At 39.5% G+C, this 16,639-nt stretch overlaps 1 protein-coding gene across 4 annotated transcripts in view; it reads left to right on the top strand.

The window, feature by feature from the left end:
* Positions 1–16,639, top strand: part of CDH18 (cadherin 18) — a 168,823-nt gene that overhangs the window by 115,248 nt on the left and 36,936 nt on the right. For all 4 annotated transcript variants that reach the window (XM_062567997.1, XM_062567996.1, XM_062567999.1 and 1 more), the window contains one exon: positions 3,001–3,254. In XM_062567997.1, the coding sequence (XP_062423981.1) occupies positions 3,001–3,254 (254 nt within the window). The remainder of the gene's footprint in view (positions 1–3,000; positions 3,255–16,639) is intronic.

Raw genomic sequence — 16,639 nt, 5'->3', positions numbered from 1 at the left:
AGTACAGAGAAGAGAAAACAAAGAAATAAATAGCATAGATGTATCCTGACCAACTACATTTCTTACACCGTATCAATCAAATTTACTTTAGATTTTAACTACAAAATACACTCTGGCATTGACAAGTCACACATTTCTCATATTTCTTGCCTTAGGTACTACTTTTCTACTGTTGAATGTGATAGGAAGTACTTATTTAGCTTTGATCTAAGGTGTGAATATTTGTATTGAGTCCTTTTCAGTCAGGCTGTTAGGTCTACACAGACACATTGGGTCATGCCATATTACTTGCCTTTAGGGATTTCAGTGCCAGATCATGACCTAGTTCTTTTGTGGCATGGATGAATGCATGATATAGAAGAGAGAAGAGAATATACATTCAGGAAGTAGTTCATTTCGTAAATATTTTTAATAGTGTCTTGAGATTATATCGAAGGAGATCTGCTGTAATGTAGCTTTTCCATATATATGCAACTTTTGTTATTTTAGTGTTATGTCTATGCTCTGTGACAGTAGGAAACTTAGTGGTAGTATAGGTCTATATAAACTATCTACTCTCCTCAGTGTAATAATAAATATTAATCTACCTATTCTTTATAAATTGACTGAAGCCTGAAATTTGAAACCCAGTAAGAGTTGAGGTGTCTGTCATATGTCTATCAAAGGAGTACTTCTGCTCAGTGTAGAAGCATATTTGAAAAAATAACAGTGGAAAGCTCTGAAATCTGCTTTATGATTGTGCATAACTGCGTATTTTCATGAAACATGTAAATGACCATTTGGCATGTTTTAACTTGCCTAACTTAATTTAAGTGTAGACAGATAGGACAGATAGAGATAGAAGTTCCAAAAATTAAAAAGGAATGTTGTTTAACACTTCTGTCTTTAAACAACTTTGGTCCTAAATGCCTTGTTATATGGTAGATCTGACAGATTCTTCTCCTCTAGCTTGGCCTTATGCTCATCATTGCAATCAGTTCCTACAATCACTGGGGTGCTCTTCCATGCTGAGAGATTGGCTTTGATGCTGTATGGAAAATGCACACATTCTGAGACCGAATAAGAGTTTTTAAGAAACTGTTAGTTCTTGATTTAAACTTTTGTTGTTCTCTGCACAACCCGAAAAGAACTGGGTCCTCAGGCCATGAGTTAAAGTAAATAGAATCTGTGCAGCACAGTAAATAATACAGTTAATGCCACTGATTGATTGTGAGTTTCAAGGTCTATAAAGTTGGAAGCTGCAGTGAACCTAAGTTACCTGAAAGTTTCTTAGGATGTCTAGTGCACCTGGCCTGAACTGTTATTTATTCAAAGTTATTTCAGCAATTCAGTAAGCCTGAGAGACGATATATAGAAAAAAATAACCTGTCCTCACAACAAATCTGTGATTCTCTCTGTATGAAAAGTAATCAGTTATTTTTGTGAGATCACAGAAAAGGACACCAAAAAGTTATGGTTCTATAAACACAGCTTTCAGTAAACATGTTGCTTGGTTCTGTTTTTGCTAATGGAACTTCATTACCTGCATACTTTTAAGTTAAACATCCCTTTAGTCTCCCCTACTATTTTCTCTGACACTGGAAGGGTTGAGAATTGTGTATGTCATGCCTCATGGTACCTGTTTGTCGTATATCTTCTATAACACAGTGTAATATTATGGTCATGTCAGGTTCAAATGAGTATATCAAGTCAGCAAAACTGGTACATAATAATCTGATGTAGTTAGATTGGTCTGTGGTATTATGTTCTGTGATTTCATGCTGGTTTCTAACAACAATAGGAGCTTGTGGAACTTACCGTATTGCAGAATTTAAGACTATCAGCCAACTTCTACTCTTTGTTTTAACAGTAGTATCAGTGTCAGAAATGTCACTGAAACAGAACAGTGGCCTTGTGCCATCATGCTTGCGGACAAGGGAACACAACTAAATCTGCATATGCAAGTTTCATTTCCTCTCTTTCAGTTTAAATTGCGAGGTTTTGTGATTAGTGAGCCTGTAATGTTCTAGAGGAGGATGGGAGTTAGTTGAGAAAAGAGATAAAAATTTTCATATGTATAATAGCAAGTAGAAAAGGGGCTCCTAAGAAAGGAAGCATCCATGCAGAAGGATATATGAGTCAGACTTCAGCCCCTTCCTTCCTCATAGAAAGGTAGGATTCGTAGCGGGAATCTATTGGGTCACATAAGGCAAGGCTAAAATGGCATTGGCGCTAGATCTGAGCCTTTTACTGTTTTTTCTTTGAACATTAGGCCCTAGATGAGAGCACCTTCTCAGCTGCAGACTCTCCCCAATGTATGAGTGCATATGATCCAGGTGCAGTGAAGAAGAGCACAGAGAGAAAGGCCAAATTGTTGACTCTCTCATTGTTAAAGAAAATGGTATAGACACTAAGGATGTCCCATGCATTTGACTCAGTTTATAAAAGTGCACGTTTAGGCATGCTACTTGTTTAAGTTGCTACGTCTTACGAAAACTGCAGAGTAGTTTTTTTCAGCTGCTAATTTAAGAGATGGTGCCTGAAAGATTTTTGGGGATATGTTAATATGAAATGTGTTAATTAAATGTATCAAATTAATTTAATTTGGGATACATCAGTCTCTAACTTTTCTAATATTGAACAATATCAGTTGTTCAATATTAGAATATAATTCAATTCATTGAACAATAAAATTTGAAAGGTGATAAAATTCTGAAATATTAAATGATCTTAGAAAAAGCAACCGCTGCTGCGTCTCAACTCTGAGGTTTTTTTTTTAAAAAACTATCACCTTGCCAAAATTTTATTAGAGAGACATGCTGAATCGTCTTGCTTTATGTCCTTTGTATCCTTCTGTTTACAACTGTACAGCAGTGGCAGTTGGGATATCACAGAATGTTGTCCTTTTTTAGTAACACTGAAGAAATCTAGTTAAATACCAAGATAAATTGGAAATGTATATAACTACCAAGTTAAATTGAAGCACAGAATGGTAATAATAAACCTCTTTTCTGCCAACAGCCACTCAACTATGAAAAAAAGAAATCCTATACACTTAATATAGAAGGAGCAAATACTCATCTTGATTTCCGTTTTTCACACTTGGGACCATTTAAAGATGTAACAATGCTGAAGATCATTGTTGGTGATGTGGATGAACCTCCGCTCTTCACTATGCCTTCTTATGTCATGGAAGTTTATGAAAATGCAAAGATCGGGACTGCTATTGGCACAGTGACAGCACAAGATCCTGACACAGCCAGCAGTTTAGTGAGGTATAGTAAATTCAAATTATACTGGTTTAAATTCCACTTGCTAAAGGGTTAATGAAATCTGGGATCTATGAAATGACATCTTTTATGTTAATGTATACAAAAAGAACAGAGGTTGAAATAGTGTTATTATTAGTCTGAGTGTATCAGTCAGATTAAATAATGTTAATTTTTTGTCAGTTCACACTGAATTTGTCATTTATCTATTGATCTGAGCAAAGATCTGTGTGTTTTTCAAGCTATAGCAGCACCTCTCCAAGCAACCCACTGACCAAGGACAGTATATGTTCTCACATCATATCAAATGGTGTGCTTCCCTGCCCTGCTGCCAATCAGTGTCCTACCTCTAGTTGTAAATCTGTTTAGGATTGTAATGCTGTCTTCTTCCTGTCATCTGTGCAGGTATTGTACTAGCTGTTTGCAAGCTTCCCAGCACAGGCACTGTGCTTGTGCAAAACAGGAACTCTTTTAGGTACTGCTTTCCTCATAGACATGCATTATACTGTTTGCAAAGTTGTATTTGTGGAGGAAGTGATTATTTTGTGTTATGCTTCAATTTTAGTTGGGTTGGGAAAGAATATACTGGATATATTACTACATTCTCCTGTACTGTATTGATTGTGTTAGGGACATAACATGTCATCTGCAACTGTCAGGTCTAGGGCAAAAACAAGTGCTGTTTAAGAAGCAAGCACTTACAGCATCAGGTACATCATTTGAAAACTAAACAAATATGTAACATATTAGGATTAAAAGATTTTAGGTAGTCTATACAATGAAATTCTTTCTTAAAAATCTTATTCTAATTAAAATAAAAAAAGCAAGAGTTCTATGCTACTGCCCTGGCCAGAATACTTCTTATCATAACAAAATTGGCTTGGAAATAGCTCATGATGTGAACTAAGGAACTAATATCAAACTGGAACTATCCCCATAGAAAACCTGAAAAAGTATTAATGCCAAAAACGATACATATGAATGTTAATCTGACTTCAAATTTCAAAGCATGGGGCTTTAACCACGAATGATCTGGAATTAGGGCTTAGATTCATTCCTGATTTAGAAGAAAATCTACATTTTTTCAGCTGTCATATGTTCGATGACATTTTTTTACTGGCTTCATTTTTGGGAAGTCGCTTTTTAAACTGACATACAATGTGAGAATTTTGTGGAACAATAAACAAGTATTTGTCTGGAAGGTGGTATTAGGTTTAAAATCTTTCAGGAAAAAAATTCTTCATGAATATACATTCCTTTCCCATTCCTTTTTATGGCATAGGGGTAAAGCCTTTGTTTGAATCATGTTAGAATACAGTCTTTCTTCAGACAATGGGGCATTTTTTCAGCCTCCTGACAGAACTGAAATCTACTGGTATGTGAGGTAGACAGGGTAAAATAAAACAATTTTTGTAGAACAATGGAATACATAAAATTTTTATGGTTCTCTTGTGTGAATAGTACAAGATTCAAAATGTTTTCTGTCAGACAATCCATATATACGATTAATGGCAAGTTATTGCCCTTTAAAAGTGGCCACTGCTAGTTATGTCTGAACTAAAACATAAATTAGAAAAGTTCATTAAGGTAACTGCCAAGTACCTGTAGTTGTAGTACTATAATTATGAAGCAACAGCTAGCAGTATCAGAAAGATTAGCAGTCATGGTAGTCCAGGAATAGGAAGACTAAGTGCAGTTTGACTAATTGACCCATAATTCAATCATCTGTGGCCATTAAGAGTTTTGTCTGGAGAAGAGTAAGAGGATAGTGGTGGAAGGAAAGCAGTAGCAGTTTGTACGAATGCTGGGAAGGCCAGTAATAGATTTTTTAGATGAAACACGCACTAATTTGGAGATACTACAATTGGAAAGAAAAATAGTTCCAGAACTTTTTCTCTGGGTGTTTTTTCTTTCTTTTTTCTTTTTTAATTAATAGCAGTTTTTAACAAATGATTGAGGACAGAATGTTAAAATATACATATTCTTCAAAGAATGGAGGACAAAACTTGCTCTTATCTTTCTCTATCCAGTTTTTGCTTCATTAACATTTATTTTCATACTTTTTTGTTCCATCTCTCTCTTTTTCAATGAGGAAAAAATAAAGTTCCAGTAAAATGTACTGAATTGTGAATCTCCAAAAGGATTCACCCTTATCTCTTGGGAGGCTTCAGCAGGGCAGTAGCAGCTCAAATATCTTTCACATACCATTATATGAAAGCGCAGCTAACAGAGGCGGCAAAGAGATGCAGCAATTTGCAAAGCACTATCTGGGCTCTACTTAGAAATTTGGGGATCTTGTTGGATATTGTGGGGGCTTTCTGCTGACCCCCATGAAACTAGAGGGTGATTCTGCTAACAGGAAAGGCCTTAACTTCTCATAGGAGAAGCTCTAGCACCTAGTTCTAACTAGGCATAGGTATTAATAAGGAGTACTCTTGTTGCTCCTGATTAAAGGAAGTTGGGGCCTTTGATCCAGGTGGCCTTTGGTTAGGGTGAGTCAAGCATCCTGTGAGTCAGTGCTAGGGAGAGGCCTATATAGGAGCCAGGCCTAGAGCACAGTGAGCAGGGGTAGCAGTTTGTGCAGCATTGTCTGGGTTCTGCTTAGAAATTTTGGGGACCTTGTTGGATGTTGTGGGGGCTTTCTGCTGGCTCCTGTGGAACTAGAGGGTGATTCTGCTAACAGGAGAGGGGAGGTAGACAAGGGCAGCTGTAGGAAGCACAAGGTGTGCTGTTGTTGGTAAATTGTGTTGTCAGGTAATGGGGTTGTGGGAGGAAGTCAGTAGACTGTGAAACATCTGTGAAAATGAGCAGAAGAGAGGGCATTCTCAGAGACTGTAGTGCTGCAGGAGTCCCAATCACCTGCAGCAAAGAAGTTGCTGGAGGGTTCTGCGCTGAGTGAAATGGTGCATCACAGCACTGTAGAAAGAGGCTCGAAACTGGTCACTCCTCATGGGGGAAGAAGAGCCCCTGCTCTTCCTGAAGACTTGCAGTTGAAGAACCGGTTTAGTGCCCTCCAGGCTAAAGAGGAGCTGAGCATGGCTTCAAGGAAAGCAATTGGGCTGACAGACCTTGTGCCTCACAGGATCACTCAGAAGAACCAGTGAGTGATTGCAGTGGGTGACTGTGCTGCGGAAGACAGAAGCACCTATCTGCCAACTTGGCCTCTCATCTAGAGAGGTTTGCTGCCTGCCAGGGTCTTGTATATGAGATGTCGTTGAAATATTGCCAAGGCTTGTCCACACATTGGACTATTACCTTCTGCTACTCTTTCATGTGGTATCATTTACCAAGGGCAAACTGGAAACTATAAAACAGGATTTCAGAGCTCTGGGGATGGTGGTCAGAGGTCTGGGAGCCCTGGTGGACTTCTCCTCAATCCTGCCAATGAGGAGGATTGATGGAAGAAGGAGTAGGTGGATTTTTCAAGTTAACAACTGACTATGCTGCTGGTGTCGGCAACAAGATTATGGTTTGTGTGACTATGGGAGCCTGTCTGAAAATCGACAACTGATGGGGAGAGATGGGATCCACCTCCCTAAGCAGAGCTCACCTGTCTTTGCAACAGATAGGCCAGCTTGGTAAGGAGGGCTTTAAACTAGGGAGGATGGAGGAAAGGGAGAGATATAAAGACAGGATAGTCAACAAAATACCGCTGAAAGTGAGATGCCTCTGGTGGGTGCATACAGGTGGAGGCGTGCATATGAGACATGGCTATGGAGACCCTGTTACTCCCCTCCTGGGAAACCTGCATGTGCAGCTACCTCCCTGAAATGTCTGTACACCAATGCAGCATGGGGAATAAACAGGAGGAACTGGAGATCAACTGAGAGAGAGCAGCTGGAATTTATCAAGTTCTGCCTAGGGGTGGATGTCAAGAGCTTATGGATAAGGATTAAAGGGCAGGCTAACATGGCTGATGCTGTTGCGGGTGTCTGCTACAGGCCACCTGACCAGAAAGAGGAGGTCAATGAGGCTTTCTACAGACAACTAAAAGTAGCCTCACGATCACAGGCCCTGGTTCTCATGGGGGACTTCAACCACCCTGGTATCTGCTGGAAGGACAACACAGCTAGGCACAGACAGTCCAGGAAGCTTCTGCAGAGCATCCATGATAACTTCTTGACACAGGCGGTGGGAGAGCCAACAAGGAGAGGTGTGCTGCTTGGCCTTGTACTAACAAAGAAAGAAAGACTGGTTGGAGATGTAAATGTTGGGGGCAGCCTTGGTTGCAGTGACCATGAGATGGTGGAGTTCAGAATCCTGTGTGGAGGAAACAAGGCAATAAGCAAGATTGCAACCCTGGACTTCAGAGAGCGGATTTTGGCCCCTTCAGGGATCTGTTTGGGGGAATGCTATGGGTTAGGGCCCTAAAAAGAAAGGGAGATCCAAGAGAGCTGGTTTACATTCAAGCATCACTTCCCCCAAGCTCAAGAGTAGTGCATCCCAATGAGTAAGAAGTCCAACAAAGGGGTCAGGAGACCTGTATGAATGAGCAAGGAGCTCCTGACAAAAATTCAGTCTTTATTGCTAAGAGCAGCCCTCAGGAATCCCAGACCTGGAGACAAGGGAGAAAGTCTGGAGAAAGGAGGACTTTCCTTTGGTCGAGGAGGATCAGGTTAGACATCTTCTAGGCAAACTTGATGTCCACAAATCCATGGGCCCAGATGGGATGCACCGACAGGTACTGCGGGAGCTGGCAGATGTTGTTGCCAGGCCACTCTCCATCATCTTTGAAAGGTCATGGAGAACTGGAGAGGTACCCGAGGCCTAGAAGAAAGGCAATGTCACTCCAGTCTTCAAAAGGGGCAAGAAGGAGGACCCAGGCAACTACAGGCAGGTCAGCCTCACCTCCATCCCTGGAAAGATGATGGAACAGCTCATTCTAGATGGCATCTCCAGAGATATATGGAGGAAAAGAAGGTGATCAGGAGTAGCCAGCATGGATTCACCAAGGGGAAATGCTGCTTAACCAATCTGAGAGCCTTGTGTGTTGGAATGACTGGCTGGGTAGATGAGGAGAAAGCACTGGACGTTGTGTACCTTGACTTCAGGAAGGCTTTTGACATTGTCTCCCATAACATCCTCCTAGGCAAGATCAGGAAGTGTGGGTTAGACGAGTGGACAGTGAGGTGGATTGAGAACTGGCTGAAAGGCAGAGCTCAGAGGGTCATCATCAGTTGTACAGAGTCTAGTTGGAGGCCTGTAGCTAGTGGTGTCCCCCAGAGGTTAGTACTGGGTCCTGTCTTGTTCCGCTTATTCATCAGCGCCCTGGATGAGGGGACAGAGGTTTATCCTCAGCAAGTTTGCTGACAATACCAAGCTGGGACGAGGGGCTGATGAATGTATCAGAAGGCTGTTCAGAGAGATCTAGACAGGCTGGAGAGCTGGGTGAAGAAGAACCTTAGGAACTTTGACAAGGGCAAGTGCAGAGTGCTGCACCTAGGGAAAAATAATCCTAGGCACCAGTACAAGCTGGGGGCTGACCTTCTCGAGAGCAGCTCTGTAGAGAAAGACCTGGGAGTTTTGGTGGACAACAAGTTGACCACAAGCCAGCAGTGTGTCCTTGTAGCAAAGAAGGCCAACGGTCTCCTGGGCTGCATTAGGAAGAGTGTTGCTAGCAGGTGGAGGGAGGTGATCCTGCCCCTCTACTCAGCCCTGGGGAGGCCTCATCTCGAGTACTGTGTCCAGTTCTGGGCTCCCCAGTACAAGAGAGACACGGAGCTACTGGAGAGAGTCCAGCATAGGGCTACGAAGATGATCCAAGGGCTGGAGCATCTCTCCTATGAGGAACGGCTGTGAGAACTGGGCCTGTTTAGCCTGGGGAAGAGAAGACTGAGGGGGGATCTTATCAATGTGTAGAAGTACCTGAAGGGAGGGTGTCAAGGGGATGGGGACAAGCTCTTTTCAACTCTCCCATGTGACAAGACAAGAGGCAATGGGCAGAAATTAAAGCACAGGAAGTTCCACCTGCATGTGAGGGGAAATTTCTTCCCTGTGAGAGTGACGGAGCACTGGACCAGGTTGCCCAGAGAAGTTGTGGGGTCTCCTTCTCTGGTGATATTCAAAACCTGTCTGGATGTGATCCTGTGCAACATGCTCTAGGTGACCCTGCTTGAGCAGGCGGGGTTGGACTAGATGATCTCCAGAGGTCCCTTCTAATCTCAACCATTCTGTGATTATCACCAATTCTGCTCTCTAGGTAGGCTTTATCCTGCTCTGTGAGACTCATAGTGAGTACCAACTGTGAGCATGTGGGCTTTTTATGAACATACTGATCCCCCAAGGCCTTGACTAACACACTTCTTGTATGGGAATCTGAAGAGCCATCTGTATCTACTGGGCTGCCCAGAAGTTCTGTTTGAGTCTCCTTCAAGAGGAGAAAGTCTATTGTGAAAAAAATCAAAACCTAACCCCTGGTCCCTCACTGTGCTGATGCTGACTCAGTGCTGAAGAGTTTTATTTTTTCAAGATTTGGTTATGCCTTTGGATACTATAGGTAGGAAATGGCATCCATCCTCAGAAGCAGAGTAGCAATGAGCTATGCCTGGTGAGCCACACAGGGCTGCTCTGACATGAGAATCAGCATCTTTGCCCATGCTCTGCTCATAGCAACACACATAGGGACAGCTCAGTGGAAGTTGTTTTATTCAGAAACAAGCATACAGTACAAATTTATGGTCTTCTCTGCTACTTTGCAAGAATCCTCCTAACTGATTAAAACCCTGATGAATCTAAAAGATAGTCTGAGGATAATGAGATCACTTATTTCCTTCATTCTCACACAATTTTAATTTTGTTCAAAACAATAATAATAATAATAGAAAAATTCAGTATGTCTGTATTAGGAAACACAGATTACAATCTCCATGGAAGACAGTACAGATAAGACTTGCACAGCTTATCTGTGTCGAATTATATTTAGTCAGCCAAATGGCTTAGATAAAATTTCAAATGCTGTGAGTCTGCAGGACTGACAGCAATTTGCATTACAGTTTTTCCTAATTCAGTTGTGTGTCCTTTTCAATTTATAAGAACACTCATTGCTATGTGTGAGATTGATAAAGCATTAGATGCGCACAGTTTCAACCATATCAGTTCTTTATTGTCCAGCTGGTTAAGAGATACAGTACTGTGATTTATTAACTGCCCAATTAAATAACACCTTATTTTAGTGGCAGGAATGATTCTTATAACCAGAATAATGGTCAGAGACTCCTCTGTCAGTTGCAGTAATTAACAATGTTGAAGGGAAATCTATTTTAAAGTTAATTCTTGGAGCTAAAACAAAAACAAACAAACAAACAAAAAAACACCCCAAATCCCTACCTCTATTGTTATCAGTTGTGGGGAGACTGAGGGCTTGTTTTCTCCATATTGTCTGACTACAGTTCCAGCACTGTAATTTCAGCTTTTTCCTGAATTGAAAATCCTTCAGAGTGCACTGACCTGGTGCCACTGTTAGTGCCATGGTTTTACTTACTCAGCCCCAGTTAAAAAAAAAAAAAAAAAAAAAAAAAACATTTGTAATACTAAATGTAGCAATTATTGGTTTCTTTCATTCAGACATCGTGTGATTAGTAATTTGGTTGTTTTGAAGTTTTTTTTTTCTGAAGTTTGCTTTTTTCATATAACCAGAAATGAATTTTGGGGAAAACATTTTAAAATGCAATGTTTTCAAGGAAAATATTATTCTATTGAAGTAGGTAAAGAAAAATAATGGTGGAGAACAAAAAAAGGGAAAATATTAAAACTCTACCATACATTAATTCTAAAGATAAAGATTTTGTTGACCAATTTGGAAATAGCTGTTTACCTCAAAATTTTATATCCTAAATCAATGGAAAACATCTTAAATTTGAAATAATTCACAAGGAGAGCTGGCATGTTGGATTTTTTCTTTTTTTTTAATAAACCCTTTCCCTTATGCTATGCTATTTCCTTCTATCCCAAAATCTTGTGCTACTTGAGAGAGATAGAATTAAATCAAGTATCATACTAACATCTGACTTGCCAACAGGTCTTGAAAGTCTCTTATATAACATGAGAGAAGATATGAAAATTGTATACTCTAATTACCATTTTGAGTCCGTTACTCATTTTAAATATCGCCATAGTTAGTCTCTCTTCTCTTTTTCCTGAATCCATACACAGCCCAAGACACTTGTCTGGAGACTGAGAGTGAAAATAAGTTTTATTTGACAGGTTGTGTGTGTGTGGCAGCCCTAGGCTGCTAACCTTGCTTCTTCCTATGGATGAGTTGTGGGTGGTGAATCTTTCTGTTCACAACACATGCTCCCTAACGTTTCTTGGAGCTTTTCGACTGCGTCCGTTCTGTTTTCAGTGGAATGGTTTTCAGAAAAGTAATGTTGCTGCTGTTCCTGAAACTAGTTTTATGGCCTCTGTCCCCTCTGGCCATTTGTTACACCCATTTATTAGGTTTGAATTAGGTGGTACTTCTGGGCACAAATTGTCTCTTTCCACTTATTTTAATGCGAGACTCCTGATGAAAAGGATGTTGATGCTGATTAGAACCCTGTGTGTGACTGTAGTATAAAGTAATATGAAATACAAGCATGCTCCATTTTCAGAATAATATCCGTCATGATTTGTTTAAAAATTACCTCTTCCATTTTGTTGAATCTTTGGAAGGTTGACTAGGTTTGTGATATTAATATGTTGAAATTCACATCATTTTCATGTTGCGCCCTTGCTACTCTGTATTTTACTTTGAGTTTTGTAGCCAGGACTGAAATTCATTAGTTGTAGGCACTGAGGAAGTGCCTTGCTGATGTTGCTAGAAAATAGGCTTTTGACAATACTGCTAAAAAACAAAATCATAGAAAAAATATTAAACATAAATGTGCAGCAGGTTCTCTTTTATGTAAAATAGTTGGTTTACGCCCAAGAAACGTAGGAATGCATTAATAACCTTAAAAAAGCACCCAAACAAAACCAGACAAACATGCAAACAAGAGTAACCCTTGCAAAATCAGAAAAAGCTTTTCTGTGAGTATCAGACTGCTCATTTTGTGGCAAATTAGTGAAGCATGAAAGTACGGTCTCAGCCCTGATTCTGACTTCCTACTTTGCTAATGGTCTTATGGTATTGCCTTAAAATGGATGATATATTATAGTGGCTTTGGTACTTTACTGAAGAATGCAAAAAACTGCTCTCCAAACACCTTACTGGAATCAAGAAGCTATAATGAATTGAAAGTTGCTTTCCTCCATTTGAATTAAATTGTCAGTCTTCACCTCTTTTCAGATAGAGTACTGAGAAGTTAAAAATGAATAAAAGTTTAGAGGATTATGACAATGAGTGTGGTGCAGGAAATTATTCTTCAAATCCTACATCAGACAGAGAAACTTATTTTAACTTTTGCTGTATTCGTAGTAAGGTATAGACATATGTTGAATACTTAACATCAGTCTTTAGAAAGTCATGTTAACTTTCACTAAATGGTATTTTAAAAGGAATGCCTGTATGTTGACAAAAGAACACATTCACAATTTCAGGTATTTAAGTAATTATTTCTGAGGATCTTAAAGACATAAAGATCTTGCACAGGATTCTGTTTGTATACTATTTTTCCCATACAAAGTGTTTGTTTTTTTAGAGACAGAATAAAAGAAACCTGAAATTCTGATTCACACCCAGTCACTGAAATTTTGGTTCAGCATATTGGAGGTGCAGGAGAGCTGTGTGGGGGTTTGAAAATGAAAATAGTATTTTTTAAATTTTTTCCTCCTATCCTCTGATATCAGCATCTACTTTAACAGACCTCCACTACTGTAATTTATGAGAGGATATAAGAACTAATTATCTCCTGCTGGAAAATAAAAAAGTCTCATCACCTAGATGCATGTGTCTGCTTTACTTGCCTTTTGGTTGTCATTTAAGTTGAATTAGGTCAGTTTGCTTTTTTTTATAACCTATATAAAGTATGCTTTGTTTGCTATACTCAGGGCAGCCTACAGACATCAGTGTCACAGTACAGAGTGACCATCCCTCCCTCACATGCCTGGAGGGTCAGTGAAGAAACATGCCCCCACCCCCTGCCAACCCTGCACGTGTGGAAGGGAGGACATCTGTCCTCCACTGCGCTTAGACGCTCGAAGCATAATACTGTCATAACTGTGTGATCAATACCTACGTAGACACACTAAATCTTCCCAGGGTATGTAACTGGCTCATAGGTAGCAGAGAGAGGCTGAACCCTCTTTCTTCATCTCACCTCTTTTTTTGTTCATTTGCTCTCTTTATTCTTCTGGTATTCTTTCCCCCCATTTCTGATATTCTGTACAAAACACCCTGTACTGAGTGGCTGGAGATGGGGGAATTTTTTTTGCCAATTTCTTTTCTGATTCTCTGTCTATCTTCTAGTCATAGTCATTTTAATACTTTTTTTTTTTTTTTTTTTTTTTTTTTTTAACAAGGTTGAGATAGGAGATGTGTTGCTGATTTTCTCCCCTGAGGCCTCCAATTATTTTTGGTTCTACTCAAAGCTATGTGTCCCAGACCTCCCACACTCCCATACAATGGTGCTGTTGCCATCTCCAAAACACATTTGCCTAACAAAAATGTCCATCTCTATATGCAGGAACTAGTAAGCTGTTCTGACAGCTGTTCTAGCTAGTAAGCATCCAGTTGAGGATGGTGAAGATCTCACAACAACCAGAAACACCTCCATCCCTCCTTTAGCACTCCGAGAGAAAAATTGACAGGTCATCGTTCCATAGTGACTTAAGAGCCTGATTTTTCATTCAAAGACATCATCTTTATGTTTCTATAATTTCCACTGACTTAAGAGTGCCTCCAGTAATTAAAATTCTTTTACGGTATTAAGAATCTGCCTTTATATCCGAAGAAATCTCTGTAAGATAGTCTTTTGAGAAGACCATTCAACACCAATAAATAGATATAAATCTATGAACCTTATTTTTATTTAGTTTAGTCTTTCCTTTTGTGAATATGTCAAAAAGCGTGAATAATATGTAAGCAAAATACCATTATTTAGCTGGTAAACCTTTTGGGAATAAAAGGGTTCTCATATAACGGTGACTGCACTTTATTTCTTCACAGCATTGGAATCAGAATGTTAATTTATCTGAATAAAAAGCAACCTTAGTATAACAGTTCTGCCATCAACACATCTATTTAAAATGCAGTTAGACAACTGTAATCCTCTGAAGAGATTCATAAAGTCAGGAAAAAAAGAAAATCTTTATGTTCCTTTGACTTCTGATTTGTGCCTCTAAGGGTCTCGGATGTTCTTAGCCTGTGTTACTGGCAGAATTAGCTAAGAAAGATGAACATGACTTTAACGCATGTTGACAGAAATCATCAGCTTGAAAAGATGGATGTACAGAAATGGCTCATTTCCTTCAAATGAAGTGCATTCCATTTCCCAGTGTCAAAAGTGTGCAGTGTGCCAGCAATGATCTGGCATAGGAATGAGAACAGGAACGTGATGCCAGCTTCTACGTGAGCTGCAAAGCAGTAGCAGTGGCTGCTTGGAGGCATTGCTGGGAGGCAGAGGTGCTTCAGCTGTCCCTTGCCTCCTGAGATCAGCCACCTCTCTGTTTGTTGTGACGAGGAGAGGGGAGGCCCTGCCACTTCTGCTGAGCTTACATTTCAGCAGGAGAGGTGACCCAGGTCCTGTAGGGCAGATGGTGCGGTGCTGCTGATCAGCTGGTGGATGCCAGCAGGCAGACAGCCTCAAAGCTAGCTCAGTGGAAATGGCATAGCTAACTGAATTCCTGCAAGCACCCTGAGAAAAACAATAGTCTCTTCAAAGTCAAGTTACACTTATCTGGGAAAAAAGAAAGGAAAGATGGAATGGTAACCTGAGAGATACTACCTTCTCCAAGCTCTCTCCAAATATTTTTTAACTAGACAGACTTCCTTAAAATGATATTTGATTTCTAATAGGTGGTCTTTAGATGGTATAACTGATCAGTCTGGCAGAGTATCCTCTTCCCTTGGTAGACATATGATCTTTTTTATGTAGTTCTTCGTAATCATTTTCTTTTGTTGTTAGAGGGCTAACTATTTACATGTATGTTGATACAACAGCTCAAAGAAGTACTGTGACCTGCAAATCCAGATCTGGCTGGGGTGTGGTTTTGGAAGTTCACTAAGACTGGTGATTTTGTATGAAAGGTGGAAATTTGCAAAGGAGTTCTTACTTGTAGATTTCAAATAAAATAACAATAGGATAGTAAAAGAATAAGATAAAGATTTGTTCAAAAATAGACTAAAAAAAGGAAAAAGTCCAAATACTAGTTAAAATTCAAAATCAAGGCTTACCATTAAAACAAAATGACTGGTGAGAGACGTGCTGGAACTGTAATGAGCAAGCTATATCACTTGATAGAGAGAGAAACTGATGCTAGTATTATCTCAAGACTTTCAGTAAGTTAGGAACAGAGATTCTGAAAATGCTTTTGGATTTTAGCTTCAGAAGCCCACCTGAAAGATCTGGAAATCATTAATGTTCCTAAACTCCTTTAGCATGTTCTAAAACCTTTATGTCCAACATTCTCTATTATATGTTTAGAGCCTGACTAGTTTACTACTGTACACTACCGTATACATCTAGAGCTTCTTTCTGAGAATTCTACAGCCTGTCCTGCACATAGATTTTTCTTCATTTCCTAATTCACACAAATATTTTTAGTTCTCCGTATGAATTGTGGTAATATCTGTCCTACCAAACTACCGCTTTGCTAACAGACAGCAAGTGAGGAGGGAAGCCACAGAAATGGAAGGAGGGTCAACAGTAGACAGATAGACATGCTTGGAAACTGGTAATGCCCTTCTGACAGATTCCACCTAATAAAACGGTTGCATAATCTGTTGCATTTCCTAGTGCTAGCAACGTTGAATTTTGGTATTTAATTTCGTTCAGACTCTCTTTAGATAGTGTTTTCTACATTCATGATGCTTTTTTTTGCTTTTTTTTGCCTTTTTTTTTTTTTTTTTTTTTTTTTTTTTTTTTTAAGATTGGTTTCTCTTACTGATTTGGAGGTAAGCAGTTTACAGAGAACTGTTTACCTAAGCATGTCTCCTTATTAAGTCTCTTTATTAACATGTTCCATGCAACTCAGATGTGCTTATTTAATAGCTAAAGGTATACTAATTCACATAGCATTGTCATGAGTAAATGTCTGTAAATAATATCTACAGTGAATATTGTAAACTCATTTTTAAATGAATTTAATCTACATGAGTGAGAAGAAGAAGTAAATTGAATTAAGGTGGAGATTCACTTTTGGAGTAATTCTTTGAAATTAAAAATCCATACTGTAGCCTTTTGCATAAACACTGAAAAGCAGTTCAGGAGAGGTTGGGGTAAGGAAGGGGAGAAAGGTATGGCTATCTTTGTTGC

This window comes from Rhea pennata, chromosome 2 (genome assembly GCF_028389875.1).
Source record: "Rhea pennata isolate bPtePen1 chromosome 2, bPtePen1.pri, whole genome shotgun sequence".
NCBI lineage: Eukaryota > Metazoa > Chordata > Aves > Rheiformes > Rheidae > Rhea > Rhea pennata.
Note: the sequence above shows the minus strand (reverse complement) of the source record. Positions and strands in the feature narration are given on the sequence as shown.